The following is an 18,259-nucleotide window of genomic DNA, read 5'->3' on the forward strand; positions in this document are numbered from 1 at the left end:
CTTCATTTCATCAAGCATTGCTTGCCTTCACCCAAGTTGAGAAAGCACCTTCTTGACACTCCTAAGAATGGTAAAAGAATCCAAAAAGGACATAAAAGCAATATATGATAGAGATAAAAAATGATAGCTTGAGAAATTATAAATAGGATGAGGATTGCAGGTAGAACGAGTACCCTTACAAAGTGCAATAGGAATGTCATCTATAAGAGGCAAGACCTAAGTAGGGGCCGGTATTGGACTAAGAAGCAAGTCTACAACTATATCATTAGTGCTTGTAGTAGGTTAAGGACAAGCACACCGTTAATACATCTAAATAGTAGGAGGCTATATGTTAATAGGTAGGTCAAGAGATGGAAGAGGAAGAACTTCAAATACAAATTGGTCAAAGACTAAAGATGACAAATATGGAGATGTTTTAAAGAAAGTGACATCATCAAGGATAAAGTACTTGTTTATGATAGGAGAAAAACAAAGCATCCTTTTTAGACATGGGAATACCCAAAGAAAACCCATTTGATAGCTTTTGCTGCAAGTTTATCTTTACTAATAGGTATACTAAAAGATATGAGGAAGAAGCAAATAAAGAGATATGAAAGGAAACAATATAGAGTAAGGAACTTGATCTTGTAAAATAGAAGAAGGCATGTGATTATTTAAATAGCAAGAAGTAAGAACTGCATCCCCTCAAAAACAATGAGGCAAATTAGATTGAAGTAAAAGAGTACAAGCAGTTTCCATGAGATGCTGATTTTTCCTTTCAGCAACATATGGTGTATAAGCACAAGAAGATTAATGAAGAATACCTTATAAGGATAAGTAATTTTGAAACAGGGTTCAGGAATACTAGCAGGCATGATCACTTTATAAAATAGAAATTGAAGTACCAAATTGATTTTTAATTTCAGCACAAAAGGATTGAAATACAGATAGTACTTCAAAACGATTCTTCTTTAAGTATAACCAATTGCAACATAAGTAATCATCAATAAAAGTTATAAAATATTGAAAGCCAAGATTGGACAACACACAACTCGAATCCCAAACATCAAAATGAACAAGCTTAAAAGGGCCAATAGCCCAGTTATTGACATGACTGGGAAACGAAGCACGAACTTATTTTCCTAGTTAACACGTCTCACAATTAAGAGACTTCAAGTTAGAAAGAGAGGAAACCATCTTTTGAAGTTTGGAAAGGCTAGGATGACCAAGGAGACTATGAACAAGATTTGGTGCAATGGCACTACAAATTACCAATCATATGAGAGATGGAAAGTAGTAAAGCCCTTGTGACTCGTACTCTAATCATGCAAAATGATAGAAACATCACTAAAGATAACTAAATAAAAGACAGCATAGGTAAGTTGACTAACAAAAATGAGGTTGAAAGGAGACTCAATAACAAAAAAACAAATTGCAAATTAATGAAAGGAGAAATGGTAGCTTAACTAATGCCTTTAGTTTTAATGTGAGAATCATTAAGACTAGTAATTATTGGAAGAAAAGTAGAATCAATGAAATTTGACCAAAGATTCTTGTTAATAGACATATAAGCACCGAAGTCAATAATCTATAGTCCAAGAGAGGGCTGAGTGAGGCAAGCAACCAGATTGCCTATTTACATAATAGAAGCAACTTGGCAATTTGAAAATGGAGATACTCCTCATAATTATTGTCAGTTAACAAAATGGATGAAGTTGATTGTCCTCTAAAAAATGCAGAAGACACAAGTGATTATGAATCAGATGCCTGAGTATCATTTGCCTTATGTGAAGAAGGTCTTCCATGTTTTCTATATCAATGACCCTTAGTGTGACTAATTTTCTTACAACAAGTATAGGAATGATGTCTACAATAACCACTACATCCATCTTTATTAGATTGCATCTATTGTAACTATGTGAAACTAAAAATGGTGCATCCAGAGTGGCCTCTAGTCCTTTCTTATGGCTATCAAATGAAACTCATAAGACAGAAAAGAACGTGATCTAATGATGAAATAGAGGAACCATTAAGAATTTGGTCTCAAAGATGTCTTAATGAAGGTTGAAGATTAGACAGAGTCAAAACTAGAGCTATCAATTAAGGTCAGCTTTTAAAGGGCCAAGGCCTAAACGTACCAGCCTTGTTAAGCCCAATTTCACTTTAGGGTACCATTTTAACTCGCCCAACCCTAGCCCTTAAGGCTGAAAGGTCAGCCTTTAGGGCTATTTTTTTTCAATTTTTCAATTTCTTATTACAATTATAGTCACTTATCAATGGAAAAAGGCTGATAGAAGATAGTAGTGAGCACATGATGAGCGACAAAGCAGGAGAAGAGCAGGAGACGATGAGCGACATATCAAGCATGACTACAAACCTGCTATGGATGAGGGATGGAGTAGATAACTCGAGCTTTAAGCAGGGATGAGGGACAGATTATAGAGGAAAGGTGGGTTGCCATCATAGGCTATGGCTAAAGTTGGTTAATTGATAAAGTAAGAAGCAAAGGAAGGAAAGGATGGTGGTAATTGCAACCTTGACATTACCAAGACAACACTCACACATTGTTGTGATAATCAGGATTTAATAAAACCCCATACCAAAGCTATCACAACTCAAGGGTTTAAAAATAATTAGTTAAAACATTAGGATCCTAAGAAAACCCTTTTTAAAATATAGTTTGAGCTCAAATTATGGTTAAAAATTGATTAAAAGCAAATACAGAAGCATGGAAATCAAGTCACTTCGAACAAACTAAAATAAGCCTTCTAGCCCTAATCTAGTTCGTCCATCGTGGTACAGGCCGCGCCCGCCATGGTGGATGGCACAAAGGGACAAATCCCTCGCAGGCCTCTTGATCATGCACTGTGGCGTGCACCTACTGTTATCATGACTTTTCTCTAAATTTTTGGAGTACGCCTTTTCGCCAACCGACATCCGATTTAAGCAGTTCAAGTGTTCACACAAAGTTCCTTGAGCCCTCTAGCTAATGGCATCAGTCTCATATTTAAACAATTATCCATTTAAAAGATGGACACCAGAACTCAAAATAGTTTGTTTTCACAACAAAACACATACTATGATGTCCAACTCACAATACACAATGTCATTAGCCCTGGAGACACATTAATCACCTCAAATGGACCACACACTATATAACAATCCATTCATATCACACAATTAAGCAATTACGCTCAAAATGACCACCAAACCCCCATTAGACAATAATTCAATGGGGGTGAACAAAATTCAACATATCAATTAATTGGCATTTTGACACTCAAAATACTTGAAATATATATATATATATATATCACTTATAAGAAACTTGGCCAAGCACACAATTAATCCATAACATCATTCTTAGACCAAAATATACATACTTATCACAAATTCATACAAGTGATATCCAAATAATGTCATGTTCCTAAGTTGGCAATATTTAGTAACAATATTCATTACAATATACAAAAAGAGAAAAGAAAAGAGCTATACAATGATGCTCTTCACTCTTCAAATATTCCTTCCTTCCCCTTGCCCCTACGGGAGCCTTCACCTGTAAAATATAACCATGGGGTGAGATAAACATCTCAGTAACCAATATAGCTCATCAAATATTTATTACCACAAATAATCATGAAAAATATCAAAACCATAGTAATAAGAAGCATACCATAATTACGAGATAAGCGTATCTTTTCTTAACAAAACACATAGTTTTACACCAGCATGATCATCTAACCACCAAACCTCCAATGCTTCCTGACATGAAACCATAAGTTCTCCTGGTTTAACTACTTATTGACCTGAGCATACTTTCAGTGGTAGAAATACCCGGCCAAATGTAATCTAACCCGCCTACGGACTATGATTTTTCCCTCTTCACACACTTGTGATAAAGGTGTCGTTGACTCCTAACCACACCCTAACGGGTACTAGGGAGTTGCTAGACTGTCCAGATGTCCCATGGTAACAATCTCATATAATGCTGCATTGGATGTCCCATAGTGTTAGCTCGATTATATGGATTTTTCACTCACATATCTCCACACACACATATTCCTACATATCTCAGGTGAACTCCCACCCCTATGATCATGTTCTTTCACAATTTTCACTACTTTTCATCGCATTTTAACATCGCAAACTTATATACATAGTATATACATTTCAATTAGATACAATAACTATTTACAAAACACTTTTTCATACTAAAAATCATTTACAATGTCAAATTATGCACAAAACTCTTCACAACCACAACCTACTCATTTGCAATTACTTCTACACAGTTATAATAGTTAATAACCACAATAAATTATATGGTTACCTCAACCCCTTTATCACACAAAAAAGGTTATCGTGGCTCAATGTTAGCTCCACACATTTTATATACACAATAAGGCTTGAGCAATGCTCAATCTACATCAATAAGTGACAATCATCAATTATCACTCCAAATAACTCTGAATTCACTAGGTTCTAAGTGCTTAAAATACTCAAATTCCTTTTCTAACAATACCAACCATTCCCACACACTTTAACCATCCTATTAAACATTCCAACACACCAACTTTGCGAATCAATGTTCCACATTATCTCAAAATCTTCAAGTTATACTTAGGGTTCGTCCAAACCCTTATTAAAAATTCTCAATCACCACAAAACTCATAAACTTGAGGTTAGAAACTTGATTTAACTCTATAAGATCTTAAATAAACTAATAAGTTTGATCTAAACTCAAGGAAACTAAAATCAAAGCCCCCATTACCCCAAATTTTCAGATTTATGTATAAAAGAGGGAGAAGAAGGAATGTACAACTTACTCAATGGTAAATCAAGCTCCAAATACCCTTAAAGTAGTTTAGGGATCGTGCCCTAGCAGACCACAAGCTCTCCTCCGTTGCTCTCTCATCTTTCCTTCTTCTCTCTTTTGTTTTCGATATGTTTTCACGATCTTATAAGTGCTGATTTTGCCCGTGTGCCGTGGCACATTGACACCCCTGCCGCGGCACATGGCATAGAAAGCCTCATGAAATTTTACACTTCCTTCCGTGCCATGGCTCGCTTGAACCTCGACCTAGCCCTCTTCTAAGGCTGTCCAAGGATCCAAAAACTATATTAGTCTCCATAAATCTTACTAAATAATAATTTATCTAAATTGACCAAATTACCCTTGAAAATACTGATATTTACTATTAAAAAAACTTAGGATGTTACAACAAGCACATGGAGAAAGGTTGCAGTCGCAGTCGCACTGTCGCAACTACTCCCAAGTCATAAACTCACAACCTCGTAGGGTTGACACTGTGCATGAAATAATCATGAATGAGAGCTCTAAGAGGGACTGAGGGAGGCAGGCTAGGGTTTTCACTTTTTTACTTCTTTTTTGTATATTAATTTTAAAAAAAAGTAAGAGTACTTAAGCAGGGCCGGCCCTTTTATTTTCAAGCTTAAAAGGGCCTAATTTACCATTTTATATCCTAAATAAGCAACTTAGCCTTAAACTTTTTTAGGCTTAAAAGGGCCAACACAACGAGATCATCCTTAATTGACAACTATAGTAAAAAATATGAAGAGCTTGTCCCATTCTTGTTCCTGAACTTCTGTAGAGGCAAGAATTAAAGATTAAAATTCTTGCCTTAAGGCCTCAATACAACTAGCATAGGTAATATCATCTATATCCTCATGCTTGAGATGAGCCAGGGTGGTCGCCACCTCAAAGTAGTAGTGAATGTCATTGCTGTATAAAGCAGCAACCTTGTTTCAAGCTTTAAAGCAAGTCTCAAAGGACTGGTGAAATGAAAGTAGCTTTGAATCAAAAGAATTCCACCATAGAGAACAAAGTTGAGCATCAACCTTCTTCCAAGCAAATTGCTTTTCCTCAAGAATATCAATTCCTTTTGTAGTCAAATGATCCTCTTGCCCTTGTCGAAGAAAAAGCACCTAATTTAGAATTTGAAGAAGACAAGGTGTAAGAAAAACGTACAGTGATAATGAAGGAGAAATATAAGAAGTGCAATAGAGAGGAAAAAGGACTAATATGCCTTAAAATCAATAAGTATGGATGACAATGAGCATAGTGATGGAAATGATATCAGAAAACAATGACGGATGCTCCCTCACACACCAGTAACTTAAAACTAGCCTAAAGATCGAAGCGTGACAAAATGTTGAATGATGGTCAAACTTTAGGTTTTGATAATCGGTAGCTAGCAATTCTAATGGTATGGTGCATGTCAACATTGGAGCTCTAATGAAGGTGGATCCGAAATGGGAGAGGTGTGAATAGTGGTGTTTTTTTTAGAGATTTAAGGTTTTTAGAAAAATAGAAGGAGGTTGGGGAATAAGGCATAGCCTTAGGAAGGAACCTGGCTCTGATGCCATAAAGAGATATTGAGAGGAAAAATGAATCACTATTCTATGATTTGAGTTACAATAGGTAAATACACACACACACGAGAGAAATTAACAAGCTTGATAAATGCTAACTACAAACCATAAACTACATATTCACATTATATTCTTAACACAATCTTTTTTATTATATATTATTTTATTTGAAATTTTCATGTTTTTTGATTCCTTATAGGTATCTTTTTTATTGGAGACAATCTTGTTCAAGCCATGGTGGGACACTCAATGTGGGCACATCTCATAGTGAGAATTCAAATCTTAATTTATCATGTTATGAGATACTAATCCATTTCGTTAGACCCAAACCCTCTTGGTAAGTTACACATGTTTTTATTACTATATATAGTAATTTATTTTTATTTTAAACATATATTGTTTAGAACATCTATTCATGACTAGCTAAATCACAGTTTATATCATAATTTGATCATTAAATTGCGAACCATTGTATCGACCAATTTCATGAGTGGCTTGGTTTTCTTAAAATTTGCTAACAAATTGAATTTTTTTTTTATAATTACTTTAGTTCCTCTGTTTGTATTTATATGATCATTCTTGTTCCCCTTGTCTTTTTTCAAGGGATGTGAGGCCCGTTCATTAATTTTGTTTTAATTTTATCAATTGTCACTTATCTATTTTTATTTTTTAACCTATCATGCGTCAATCCTACTTTTCTAATTTCATGTAAATATAACTTTGAAAAGCCATTCGGGTATTAACATAATTTAATAATCAACTTTCATTGGGTTGATCAGTACGGATACATTATTAAATCATAATTTTCATAATTTTTATCATTTCATTCTTTCTTTGTGCGCGCATTTGCTAAAATTCTTTCTTCACATATTATGTATTTATGTTGAGCAATTTGCTCAATTTTATTATCATTCTTTCAATACTCATTCACATATTTAAGGTTCAAAATTTAGGAAGACAAATACAATTTTTTAAATTATTTATCATGTGCTTCATCCAGGAGGTAATATCTGGTCTGTCTATATATGCCTAGAAGTTTAAACTTTACTCCCTCCATTTAAAAATATAAGATATTTTTAACCAAATCTCACCCCTAATAAAATAATTACCTATCATTCAACTAGCCCTATCTTTTCATATTTACCTTTATTAAACACCCTACAATAAATATAAAGTCATTATCAATAGGAATAATTTTAGAAAAAATGCAATGATTATAATTTGAAAGGCTAAAAATGTCTTACATTTTTTAACATTCAACTCCTCAAAAAATGCCTTATATTTTTTAAAAGAGAGAGTATATATTTATAAAATCATGTGGATACCATGACCTAGCTACCACACCAGTTCACAACATTTTGAAATTTGAATTGCCTGAATTTTGTATTTTCCCCAATTCGATGCAAGGATAATAGCTAGTTCTATTCTAGTTGTAAGAGCACAATGTGAGGCAAAAAAAAAACAATACCAGAACAAAACATTCCCTTGAAGAAGAAAAAAAAGCAAAAGAAAAGAGTAAATCAAACAAGCCACAAAATGTGAGGCAGCTTTGCTCCTCTCATGATGTCAAATGTAGCAAAATAAAATAGAAGAAACACTGCAAGAAAAGTTAAGAATTTTACTTTCTTCTGCTTTTCATTTTCTTCCTTGCAGAATTTCGTTTACCAGTTCTAAATGGCTGGGCGGCAAAATTTCTGAGCTTTTCAAGGATCTTCCTTTCACCAACGCGCAGCACCAAAGAATGGAACAACTTTCTTTCTCTAACACAATCACACCTCCCTAATGTCTCAATATCATCTTCTATTGAGTTCAGACCATAAAGACTTTCACGCATATCAGCAACAGACAACAAAGCACCACAAACTTTCCTAGTCAGCAAGGATTTCCTACTCATATCATATGTTTTCTTTGTCAAGATATTGCAGTCTCCTGAAAGAGAAGTTTCACTTGATTCATGAATATTTCCTGCAATCGACACTGATATGTCTAACTTATGGTGTGCATCTTCTGATAATAAAATAATGTACAATAACATCAGGAGTTCAGTCTGTGGTTCTCCATTAGATGATATCTCAAAATATTCTGAGTTTTGGCTGACACATGCCGAATAGCCCAGCCTTCTCCAGAGAGAGACTCTTGCTCGAGCATATCGAGCTGAAAACAAAGAAGAACACCACTGAAGCACCAGTTCCAAATCAATGTTCACAATATCATAGCAGTTATCTTGCTCAGTAAATCCATATCTATGAAGTAAAGCAGCATTGCCCATTGACCCATAAGTGTTGAATACCTGATAGGAAGAAGAGATCCATTAGTGCTATAATACCTATGGAACGGAATAGAAGAACAGTGAAGCAACCCCATGTGTTTTGTGGAATTTTTTAATGATAACAGAAATGAGAATGAAAATGAAAGTAAACTTTGATGAAATAAAATGATTGTGTTTGATATGTTAATGTTGTTCCAAATTTGAGTTAAGGATGAAAATGTAAGAATGAAAAGAAAAATCAATTTAAAACCATAGTATCCCTTGTATATAATATACTAAAATATTCACTATCAATTTACCAATTAATTAAAAACATTTTTTTGCATGCCTTGAACAAAACAATATTAAAATATTAAATTTTGATTTAGTTAATTTGTAAAAATATTTTCAAAATATTAGTTACATAATAATCACTTTTAACATTATCACTAACAGATAATCTTATGAATACCAAATAATTTTTAAATTATAAATAAGAAATAATCTAGATCAAAGGAGCGTCAATGTATGTAACTGAGAATGTACTAAACCTAAAAACCATTAGCAAGTAGCAAAATGGATGGGCATTTTATTTAGTCAATTTATAGAAACTTTCCAGAGATTAAGCCTGATTCCAAAATTTGCTGGATTGAATCATGATTACTTCAAATAATTGAAAGGACAATCCCAAAGGAGTGGAACCAAAATTAAATAATGCAGCAAAGACACTTGCCATGGCAATCTTGTTTTCACTCCTTTCTCTAGTCTTTTTTGCGATCAACCAAACGTGGCTTAAAGAATATGTTTGGTAAAGTTAGGAAAACTTTTGAAATTTATTCACATTCAAATTTTTATACTAAAAGATCTTAAATTTTAAAATTATTGGAAGAACTGAGGACTGCAAGGTTTGACTTTTTTGGCCATGCAATTCATCAGAATAATTTCAAAATAGAAGGTCGTTCGATATAGAACACTACTGTCATTTGGAGCAATTATTATTTTTCACTTCACTTTCCTTTCTAAACAAAACATTTCTCTTGGTTTTGTTAGAATGAACTGTATACAAAATAATAACTTGAGAACCCATCAATTTATCCATCTTTATCCTACAAAACATTTCCTTACTTTCTCCACCCCCATGCCCTTTTACTGTAACAAGAAATCATAACCATATTTCCAAAACTATCCAAAAAAAAAAAAAAGGAATGAATGGATGCAAACTATTGTGGGTCATCTTCGTGAAATTATGCAAAATGAACCATTTATAAAGAAGGTGAAATGAAGCCACATATATCAAAAAAAAACAGAAATGAATTTTCTTACCTCAGCTCCAATGCTGACATTTTTTATCATAATCATCTCCAACATTGAAGGATCATCTCCCACAACTGAAGATGACTCCAAGTTGCTACCACTGCATTTCCCAATAAGAGCTGTACCCAACTCAGTCTCATCTATAGAAGAATTTTCAGCCAATTCTTCATCAGTGACACACTCATTTCCATCAACATCATTGTCAGATTCATAGTTTGACGATACAGCAGTGAAATGCACATCCTCGGCATCTGTTTTATGATTGAATCTGAAATTCAAAGGAGATCACAAAAGATCATTAAAATAGGAAGGATTTGGCAATCTTCAATTCCTGCTAACACATATATTGCCATATGCATAATGATAATTTTCTTCTTCGTTAAACGGTTATCAATGAGATTAATGATTGATAAGAAGATGGCTTACATGCATCCATGGAGCCACCACACTTCAATTATTTACAGTTCATAGTAGTAACAGATTGTAAGTAGGTTTAATGGTTGCACAGAAAGCACACAAAAATTTCCATGTGTTGGGGGATTATTTTCTATAGAATATTTCCTTTTCTAGAATGATATTATTCGGTAATTAAATCTGTATATTCTTCCCTAGTCTTCAGCGAGTTTTTTATTTCTTTTGTTCCGATTCATTTAGCCCATGATTCTAGGCTGATTATTTGGGGAATGGTAGGTTCAACGGTAACAAGAGAATTAATCTACCAACTCTCTCTAAGTATCTCACTCAAAGAAAATAGTAGCCAAGTCAAGGAGAATCTCCAAGGACTAAAAAAAGACTTAAATTAATTCTGAATGCTCTCTACAGACGAGCAGGCCATATAAATAGGCTGAAAATTAACTGAAGACATTAGGCTACCCACTTTCCTGAATTTCAGACTTAGTGGACAAACTAACTCAAACAGACTTAATAAAATAATAACTGCCTCTTGAAAGCTAGGACACGTTCAACAAAATAAACAACTGAAATAATTAAATAAAATATAGCATAAATATTTGAGCTCCAAGTCAGTCAAGATCCCCTTTTTTTCTACTGTATGTGACTAGTGGTGCCCTATCAGGGGTGAATAGCATGCTTGTTTCTCATCTCTCCATTCCATGTATTGACCTCTTCCTTGTTAATAGATGAATGGAAAGCATTATCTCATTTTTGTTCATCATATGATCATCTCATAAGTTTTCAGGGTTCAAGTTCATCTACGTAAATCATGAGGGCAATTGAATGTAGTGTACGGTTTCTACTTAATTATCATTTTCCCCTTGCAAATGCTTAGAACACAAATATCTTCATAATGCACAATCTGCACCCACGTGGAGTGGGGTGACATTCCCATGCACCCAGGGAATATCTCAGAAAATAAACCATTGTCATTTTAGTACACTGCTGAGGCCATCCAGGAAAAAAGTATAAAGAAATGCCATTCAATCACATTACCATGAATTTTGACAGCTAAATTATAATAAAAAATGTAATTCACAAGCCATGGTAGCCTCAGTATAGTTATGAGAAAATAAGGTCATAGAATAAGAACAGCTAGTTATGTAGGAAATTCTGTATATTTTCTAATGCTATAAATCTTTCTTCTAAATTCTAGACTTTGTCTATGGAGTTGGGAAAATTTCTAGGTAGAATTAAAGGATAATCTGACACGCAAGAACTTTAAAGGTGACCACTCTAATCAAACTTTTCTTTAGAAAGCTGTGGATTTGAACTCATAGTATTTCCTTCTTGTTAGCCAAAATTTGCAGAAAATATTAGAACTTTGGAAGCTATGAAATGGGTATTAGGGAGTTAGGAGCCAAGAACGTTTACCTAAGCGTTGAGATTTGAATTCAGTGTGTAAAGTTAAGAATTTTAGTCAAGCTTGATACGTAATTTTTGCATGAATTCTCATTGACAAGGCTTTGTCTACTTAAAATAGAATTAAGTCTCTGTAGATGAGGTTAGAGAAAGTGAAAGTTGCATAATTTAATTGGAACCTTGATTGATAGAGGTGGTTACTTTTTCAGTCCTGTTGTACTTATTGTTGAATTTCCTCACCGGAATGGATATAGTCTCGCTATGTGTGAATTTGGTTATAATTATGCATAGTTATATGTGGTCTTAGAGCCATAGCCAATGTTACCAGACAGGGAAGCTGAATCAGAATAACTTGCAGACTGAATTCGTTTTCTGTATTAGTTTAAATTCTTTGCAAATATTACTAACCACTGAGATTATTATTTCATTCAATTTTTTTACTAGCTATTACAGGTGAAAGCTCTCAGAAAGGCAAGGAGAAGAACGTTACTGGTTAGATAGTTGAAACGTTAGGATGTCAGTTTTTTATACTCGTATAATAGGATTTTATGAATACAAGTATATTTTGTATGTAAATGTGTATTGTAACATGCAGTATAGTTGAGCAATATAGTTGGTGAAAAGTTACTTCTTAAGATGCTAGATTCCTGGCATCAGAAATTTATATAATGTAGTTCACTTTTATTCATTTATGTATGAAGAACTTCAACTACAAACAGGATGTGCAAGTTACCTCAAATTATCAAAAACTTGATTTGGCTTTGGTGCCAAAACAACGTTAAATCACCTAGGAAAAGGGGCCAAATCTTGTCATTTGGTCTTGAAATTTTTATGAGAAAGAGATTAAATGTATGTGGAGTAGCATGTAAAATTTCAGTCTACACTGGCTCCGTTTGCATGCTCAACTAAGGCGCAACCAGTGCTAGTTTAGATGATAAAGCAAAACTGGGAAGTTTCAAAAATAAAGTAAGCTGCAGGGTCAAATGACAAAGTTTTTGGCAGGAATTTGGGTTAAATTAGGTTGTGCAAGTTACCAAATTTCATAGTTACCAGTGAAGGTATCGAAACAGCATCCTAAATTTCACGGAAGTTTCAGGAAGGGCCCCCTGTGTTATTTCACATAGCTCTGTGATGGCATCCAGTGCACCACTCCACCAGGCCAGGTGATCACACCGGCCATGTGACTTGCAGGCCTTTGGGCAGTGCAGTACACACTACACAGGTAGTCCATGCACTTGAGCTGAAGCTAAAGAAAAGATAGGCAGCTTTGTGCATGACTATTTCTTTATAAAATATAAATGTGTTACTATAAAGTCTCAAATTATGTTGTTGAAGGTACACAAGTTTTCCCTAACTATGATCTTCATAGCAAGAAGCTTGAAAGGCCAGAAAAAAATTAAGTTGTAAGGAGTTATTAATGCTTAATCATTTAATACAAAATACAAAAAGCAAAAGAAGCCACGCTATTCATAGATTATGAATAGGAGGCATATTTAGGAATCTATACAAACGCACAAGACCCACTCCAGTTTTTGTATAAAACATTTAAAATTCTTTAGTATTTAACCTGGTTAGGTATTTCAACCAATGTAACCTTAAACTTAGTGAACAAAAACAAACGATAATAATTCCGAGTACATAACACTTTGAAGTCTTTCAGTGCCTTCAACTTTCATATCTGAACAAAAAAGAGGCTTATTTACAATTAGTATTTAATTTTATTTTATTTTTGAAGTTATTCTGGGACTTAGAATTTGAAAAGTAACTATTTTTCAAATGAAATGAAATAAACAATAAATAGTTAGTGTACAATTACTTTGAATTTAAAATTTGCAGTTGATTTAGTTAGAATACAGAAAAGTAGAAATAAAACCAACTTATAAGATTATTTAAAATATTGAAATCACTTAAACAAAATTTTCAATTAAAAACAAAATAAAATAAGTGCATGTCTAGCATCAAGTATCATTGATTCAACTTTGCTTGCTCCTCACTAAAAAGGAAGTCTAAATGGCATTCTAACATGACAATGCCATATGACAGATTTGGAGTTCCTTTATTCAAATGAATTTAACATCTTAAGAAGGCAAGGCCATGTTAAAGGCACAAAATAACAAGAAGCAAGCATTGCTAATGAACTTTAGATGACAAAAACAAGTAGAGATACAATCAATTATGGAAGACATCATAACCCCATAATTCCACACGTTATCCTTAACCGCTTAAATAGTTGTGGATATAAATTATGTGTTGGTTAGTGGAGGTTAGGCCACACATAGCAGGATGAGGCTTGTTATTATTGTTATCATTCTTCTTATTGTTTTAGTGGAGGTTAGGAAGATATTTGAACATGCAAGTCTGCAACCCGTCACCGCAGACAAGCATATTATAGGAAACAAGAATAGATTTGGGTGAATCTATCACTTAAAGGAATGCTACAATAGATCCTAGTATGCTAAATTAGACACAACTGCAAGACATATAGAGGACATCATCAAAGGTTTTACTCACAGGTCTGCCAAGGGAACCATGCCGAATCCATGGTAATCATCTATCTCAAAAGATCGCGAAGCAACAAGACTTCTTGCAGCAAAATATTCTTCTACACCAAAAAATTTTGGGTTAAGCTTTGAAGGTGCAAAATCCAATACCGGCAGAATATTCTCTTTCCAGTCCTCATACATAAGAGCTTTGTCCTCTTGCACTGTCTGCCTAGAAATCAGAAAATTTCATCACAGCAACAGATGAACAGAATTTAGCATTTAAAAGTAGTTTGACAAGTCTTAATACACAGAAAAAATGCAGGTCCCAATGTGATCCTAGAAACACATGTCAAGGGAAGAAAAAATACAAAGCCTAGAAAACTCATGAAACTAAAACCAAAAAAAAACAAAAAACAAAAACAAAACAAAACAAACTTTATCTTGCCATTTTCCACACGATAAATTTGAGCAATTAATTATTAATTAGCGCAACACCATCATCAACGGATATCGTTCTATATGGCCAAATTATCCCTACAATAGTCCATACCAAACAACAATCATTATTACCTTATGTAGCTCAGTTCCACTCAAAAGCTCGTTTACTTCGTTCAGAGTCCACACTAATGGCAGGCACTCTTGGTGAGGCAAAAGCTGAAGGTAGCCGGTCCAGGGTGACTCCTCGCCCAAGCTTCTCTCATACATCAGAGCCACTGCTACTCCCAGATTACCAGCCAAATCAGCGTCTTCAATCATTTGACGCGCCCCACTAGTCTTAACCGTCAGGCAAGCATCCTTTGGTATTCTGGCAACAACGTCGCCTTCCTTCAATAGGCGCAAAGCTCTCACCGCAATTCCATTTTCTGGATCGTCTACGAACTCCAGGCCATCACTGACTTCAAAACCCCGGGATGCCATCCATCGCTTGAATGCCCTAAGCCTCCTATTCAAATAAATAGAGTGAATTCAGTTACAGACAGATAGTCACAATCACAGCACGATAAGAACTCCAGCTGTTTGGAAAGAAAGAAAAAATGACAATGCACTAACCACTAAAATTTTTAAGCCACGAGGTTAGGGTTGTAGGAATATAATACCTGGAGGTGGCCATGAAGCGAAGTGTAGAGAACTGAAGAACAAAGAAGGCGTGAGCGGCGGGAGCAAGAGATTATTGATGTGAAAATTGTGCTGACACCTTGATTTTCATATGGGGAAATGGCATTAAGCCAAAAAAAACAAACTTTCTTATATAAAGTTTAAACAAATTTGATATTTCAATTATAATATTTTTTATATTAAAAATATAATTTTATCCTTAATTTGATTTGAATCAAAAAAGCTATGTGAATCCTCAAAGGAACAAGACAAATGAAGCACGATTAACTATTTTTTTGTTTTGTCTTCTTTCTCATTTCACCAATTGATGCTCTGTCATTGTTGATCGTTGTCCACGTGGATGAATATAGAAGTTATGAGTGTTGATAGACGAAGCACAATTCACGATTTTATATCTCTTTCCTTGCACATTGTTAGTCATTGTTGATCTTCTTTGTCTTCTTTATTTGAGCAATATCATCTATTTCTTAAAGGCTCTATCATTATTATTTAGAGGTAAGGATCTTCAATTTTATTTCTCTTCCTTTGATTCAGTGCATATGTGTCATTTAGTTGTTAAAATTGTAATAGGTCTCTCATGTGAAGCACAAATGTTTAAGCTTGCAAGTTTACTTGTTTATTTGTGATTATACTGTTGATATGAGCTAAAAATTGCTGAACCATTTTGGTCATGAAAGTTTTATAGTAAATTAGTTGTTGTACAATAATATTATACTTTTATATGTGAACTAAATAAAATATGATCTAATATTAAAAAATTTATTATAAAAAATGTTAAAGTATTTATTGTGTAAAAATGAACTTTGAATTGTTGTTAAACGTTGAGTTGTGCATTTGATTAAACCTAACCTAATGATAAATTGGAGTCACATGACTTTCAAGTGAAAATATATGAATTTTATGTTATACATAGTAGATATTGTGTTGTGTACTATTTGTCTAACTTGAGCATTTTATTAAACTTAGTCTATTAATAAAGTAGAATTGTATGAAATTTTTAGTTGAGAATATATGAACTTTGTATTGTATATAGAAGATATTGTGTTATACATTATTTGCCTACTTATGCATTTTGTTAAACCCAACCTACTAATATAAACTAAAGGTTGCTAAATCATTAAATTGGCTATAAAAGTTTTATAGTGAATTAATTGTTGTACAATAGTGATAGTTAGCCTATTATATTGAACTTTAACATGTGAATTGAATAAAATATGACTCTGAATATAAAGAAAATTTGCTGTCAAAGACGTTGTAGTATTTATTATGTAAAAATAAACTTTGAGTTGTGTAAAATAAAAGTTTAGCTTTTATATGTGAACATTTATCTAGATTAATTTGTTTATTGCAGACTAATAAAAGAAGATTTATCACTATTTAAGATGCAGAGAGGTTGGACACAATCGCAAGACATGCAATAATCCTAACCCAGCATGAGAAATAATCACATTGTTCCTTTTTTGTGTACATAAGCAACTATAATTACATATATGAAAGCATTTTTAAGTAATATTTTTTGGGTAATTAGGAATCACAAATATTTTGTGTTTATATATAGAGAATCAATTGTTAGATGTTTTGGATATAGTGATTAGCTTTTTATATATATCATACTTGAAATATTATGTCAAATTTCATGTGGGTACTTGTTTTAGTATCTAGGTTAGTACTAACATGAAATTCTACATAGCTAATGTAATTGTCTTTCTTAATATTGAAAATGCATGGACTTTTTATTGAATATGTGTGGACATCATCTTGTATATAATAAATATTATGTCGTGCATGGTCTGCCTAATTTGTCATTTTTGTTGTCTTGGCTTGTGAAATATTAAAAAGGCATGAATTTTCTATTGAGCATGCATGAACATTGTTTTGTGCATAGTAGATATTGTGTCATACATGGTCTGCCTAACTTGTCATTTTGTTAAGTCTAGGCTAGTAAAATATTCAAAATGTATGGACTTTTTGTTAGCATGCATGGACATAGTTTGGTACATAGTGAATGTTGTGTCATGCATGGTCTGCCCAACCATTTTTGTTAGAGCCTAGGCTAGAGAAATACTCAAAATGTATGAACTTTCTATTAAGCATGCGTGAACATTATTTTGTGCATAGTGAACGTTATGTCATGCATGATCTATTCCGTTGTTTCAAGGGTTCATGCAGGTTCTAAATTTAAATCAAACAAAGAGTAAAATTATATTTTGGTGTGAAGAAATATTATAATTAAAGCACCAAAGCTTGCAAAGTAATATCAAATTTATTTAGGCTTAATTGCAATAAATTCTTTTTTAAGGCCTTAATGCCATTCTTCCTTTTCATTTTCAGATTTTCTAATTTCTTTTTCCTGTGTATATGTATACATTCCTTTTTTGGCCTGAGCATTTTTTTTCCTGAAAAGGCGTATTTCCAATGGGCCAAAAGATAGACAAACGTAGTAAGCCCAATAAGTCAAGACTTTTTTTGGGAATATAATTTGCTTTGGGTCGGGATTAATGTTTTTAAGGGCTAATGGTAGCCCAAAAAAGTTTTTCAGGGGGCTAGGGGTGTCATTATTGGGCCATTGATAGTGACAAACAAATCAAGAAAACAAACGTGAGCGAGCTTATTGAAGAATTCCAAAAAGTTCTCTCAATATCCGTTTTGATTTGAATTCAAGCATTCATTTTGTATGGCCTTCAACCAATGTTTTAAATGCCAGACGTTAAATTAAAAAAACTAGCAATTTTTTTTTATGATCAAATGGATTAGATCAATGATTGTATCAATAATGTAACGATTAAATAAAAATATATTAAATGTATATATACAATAAATATAACAAAATATATATTATATTAATAAAATGACATAATATAACTATAAATTAATAATATTATAAATTATAATTTTATAACTTATTAAATAT

The 18,259-nt window shown here is 33.3% G+C and overlaps 1 protein-coding gene across 2 annotated transcripts; it reads right to left on the reverse strand.

Moving 5' to 3' along the window:
• Positions 1-7,857: 7,857 nt before the first annotated feature.
• LOC129289008 (ribosomal lysine N-methyltransferase 3) lies at positions 7,858-15,443 on the reverse strand. Of its 2 annotated transcripts, none has more exons than XM_054925846.1 (5): positions 15,330-15,443; positions 14,803-15,175; positions 14,261-14,457; positions 9,944-10,202; positions 7,858-8,662 (listed from the first exon to the last, which is right to left on the reverse strand). In XM_054925846.1, exons 1-5 carry the CDS (start codon positions 15,341-15,343, stop codon positions 7,991-7,993), a joined length of 1,515 nt encoding a protein of 504 aa, XP_054781821.1. In that variant the 5' UTR covers positions 15,344-15,443; the 3' UTR covers positions 7,858-7,990. The 2 variants fall into 2 exon arrangements, with proteins under 2 accessions (XP_054781821.1, XP_054781824.1); XM_054925849.1 differs by lacking the exon at positions 15,330-15,443 and adding an exon at positions 15,283-15,302.
• Between the last annotated feature and the right edge of the window lie 2,816 nt (positions 15,444-18,259).

Source organism: Prosopis cineraria, unplaced genomic scaffold, assembly GCF_029017545.1.
Source record: "Prosopis cineraria cultivar Desert tree isolate PC_DT_omini unplaced genomic scaffold, ASM2901754v1 PC1, whole genome shotgun sequence".
Taxonomy (NCBI): Eukaryota; Viridiplantae; Streptophyta; class Magnoliopsida; order Fabales; family Fabaceae; genus Prosopis; species Prosopis cineraria.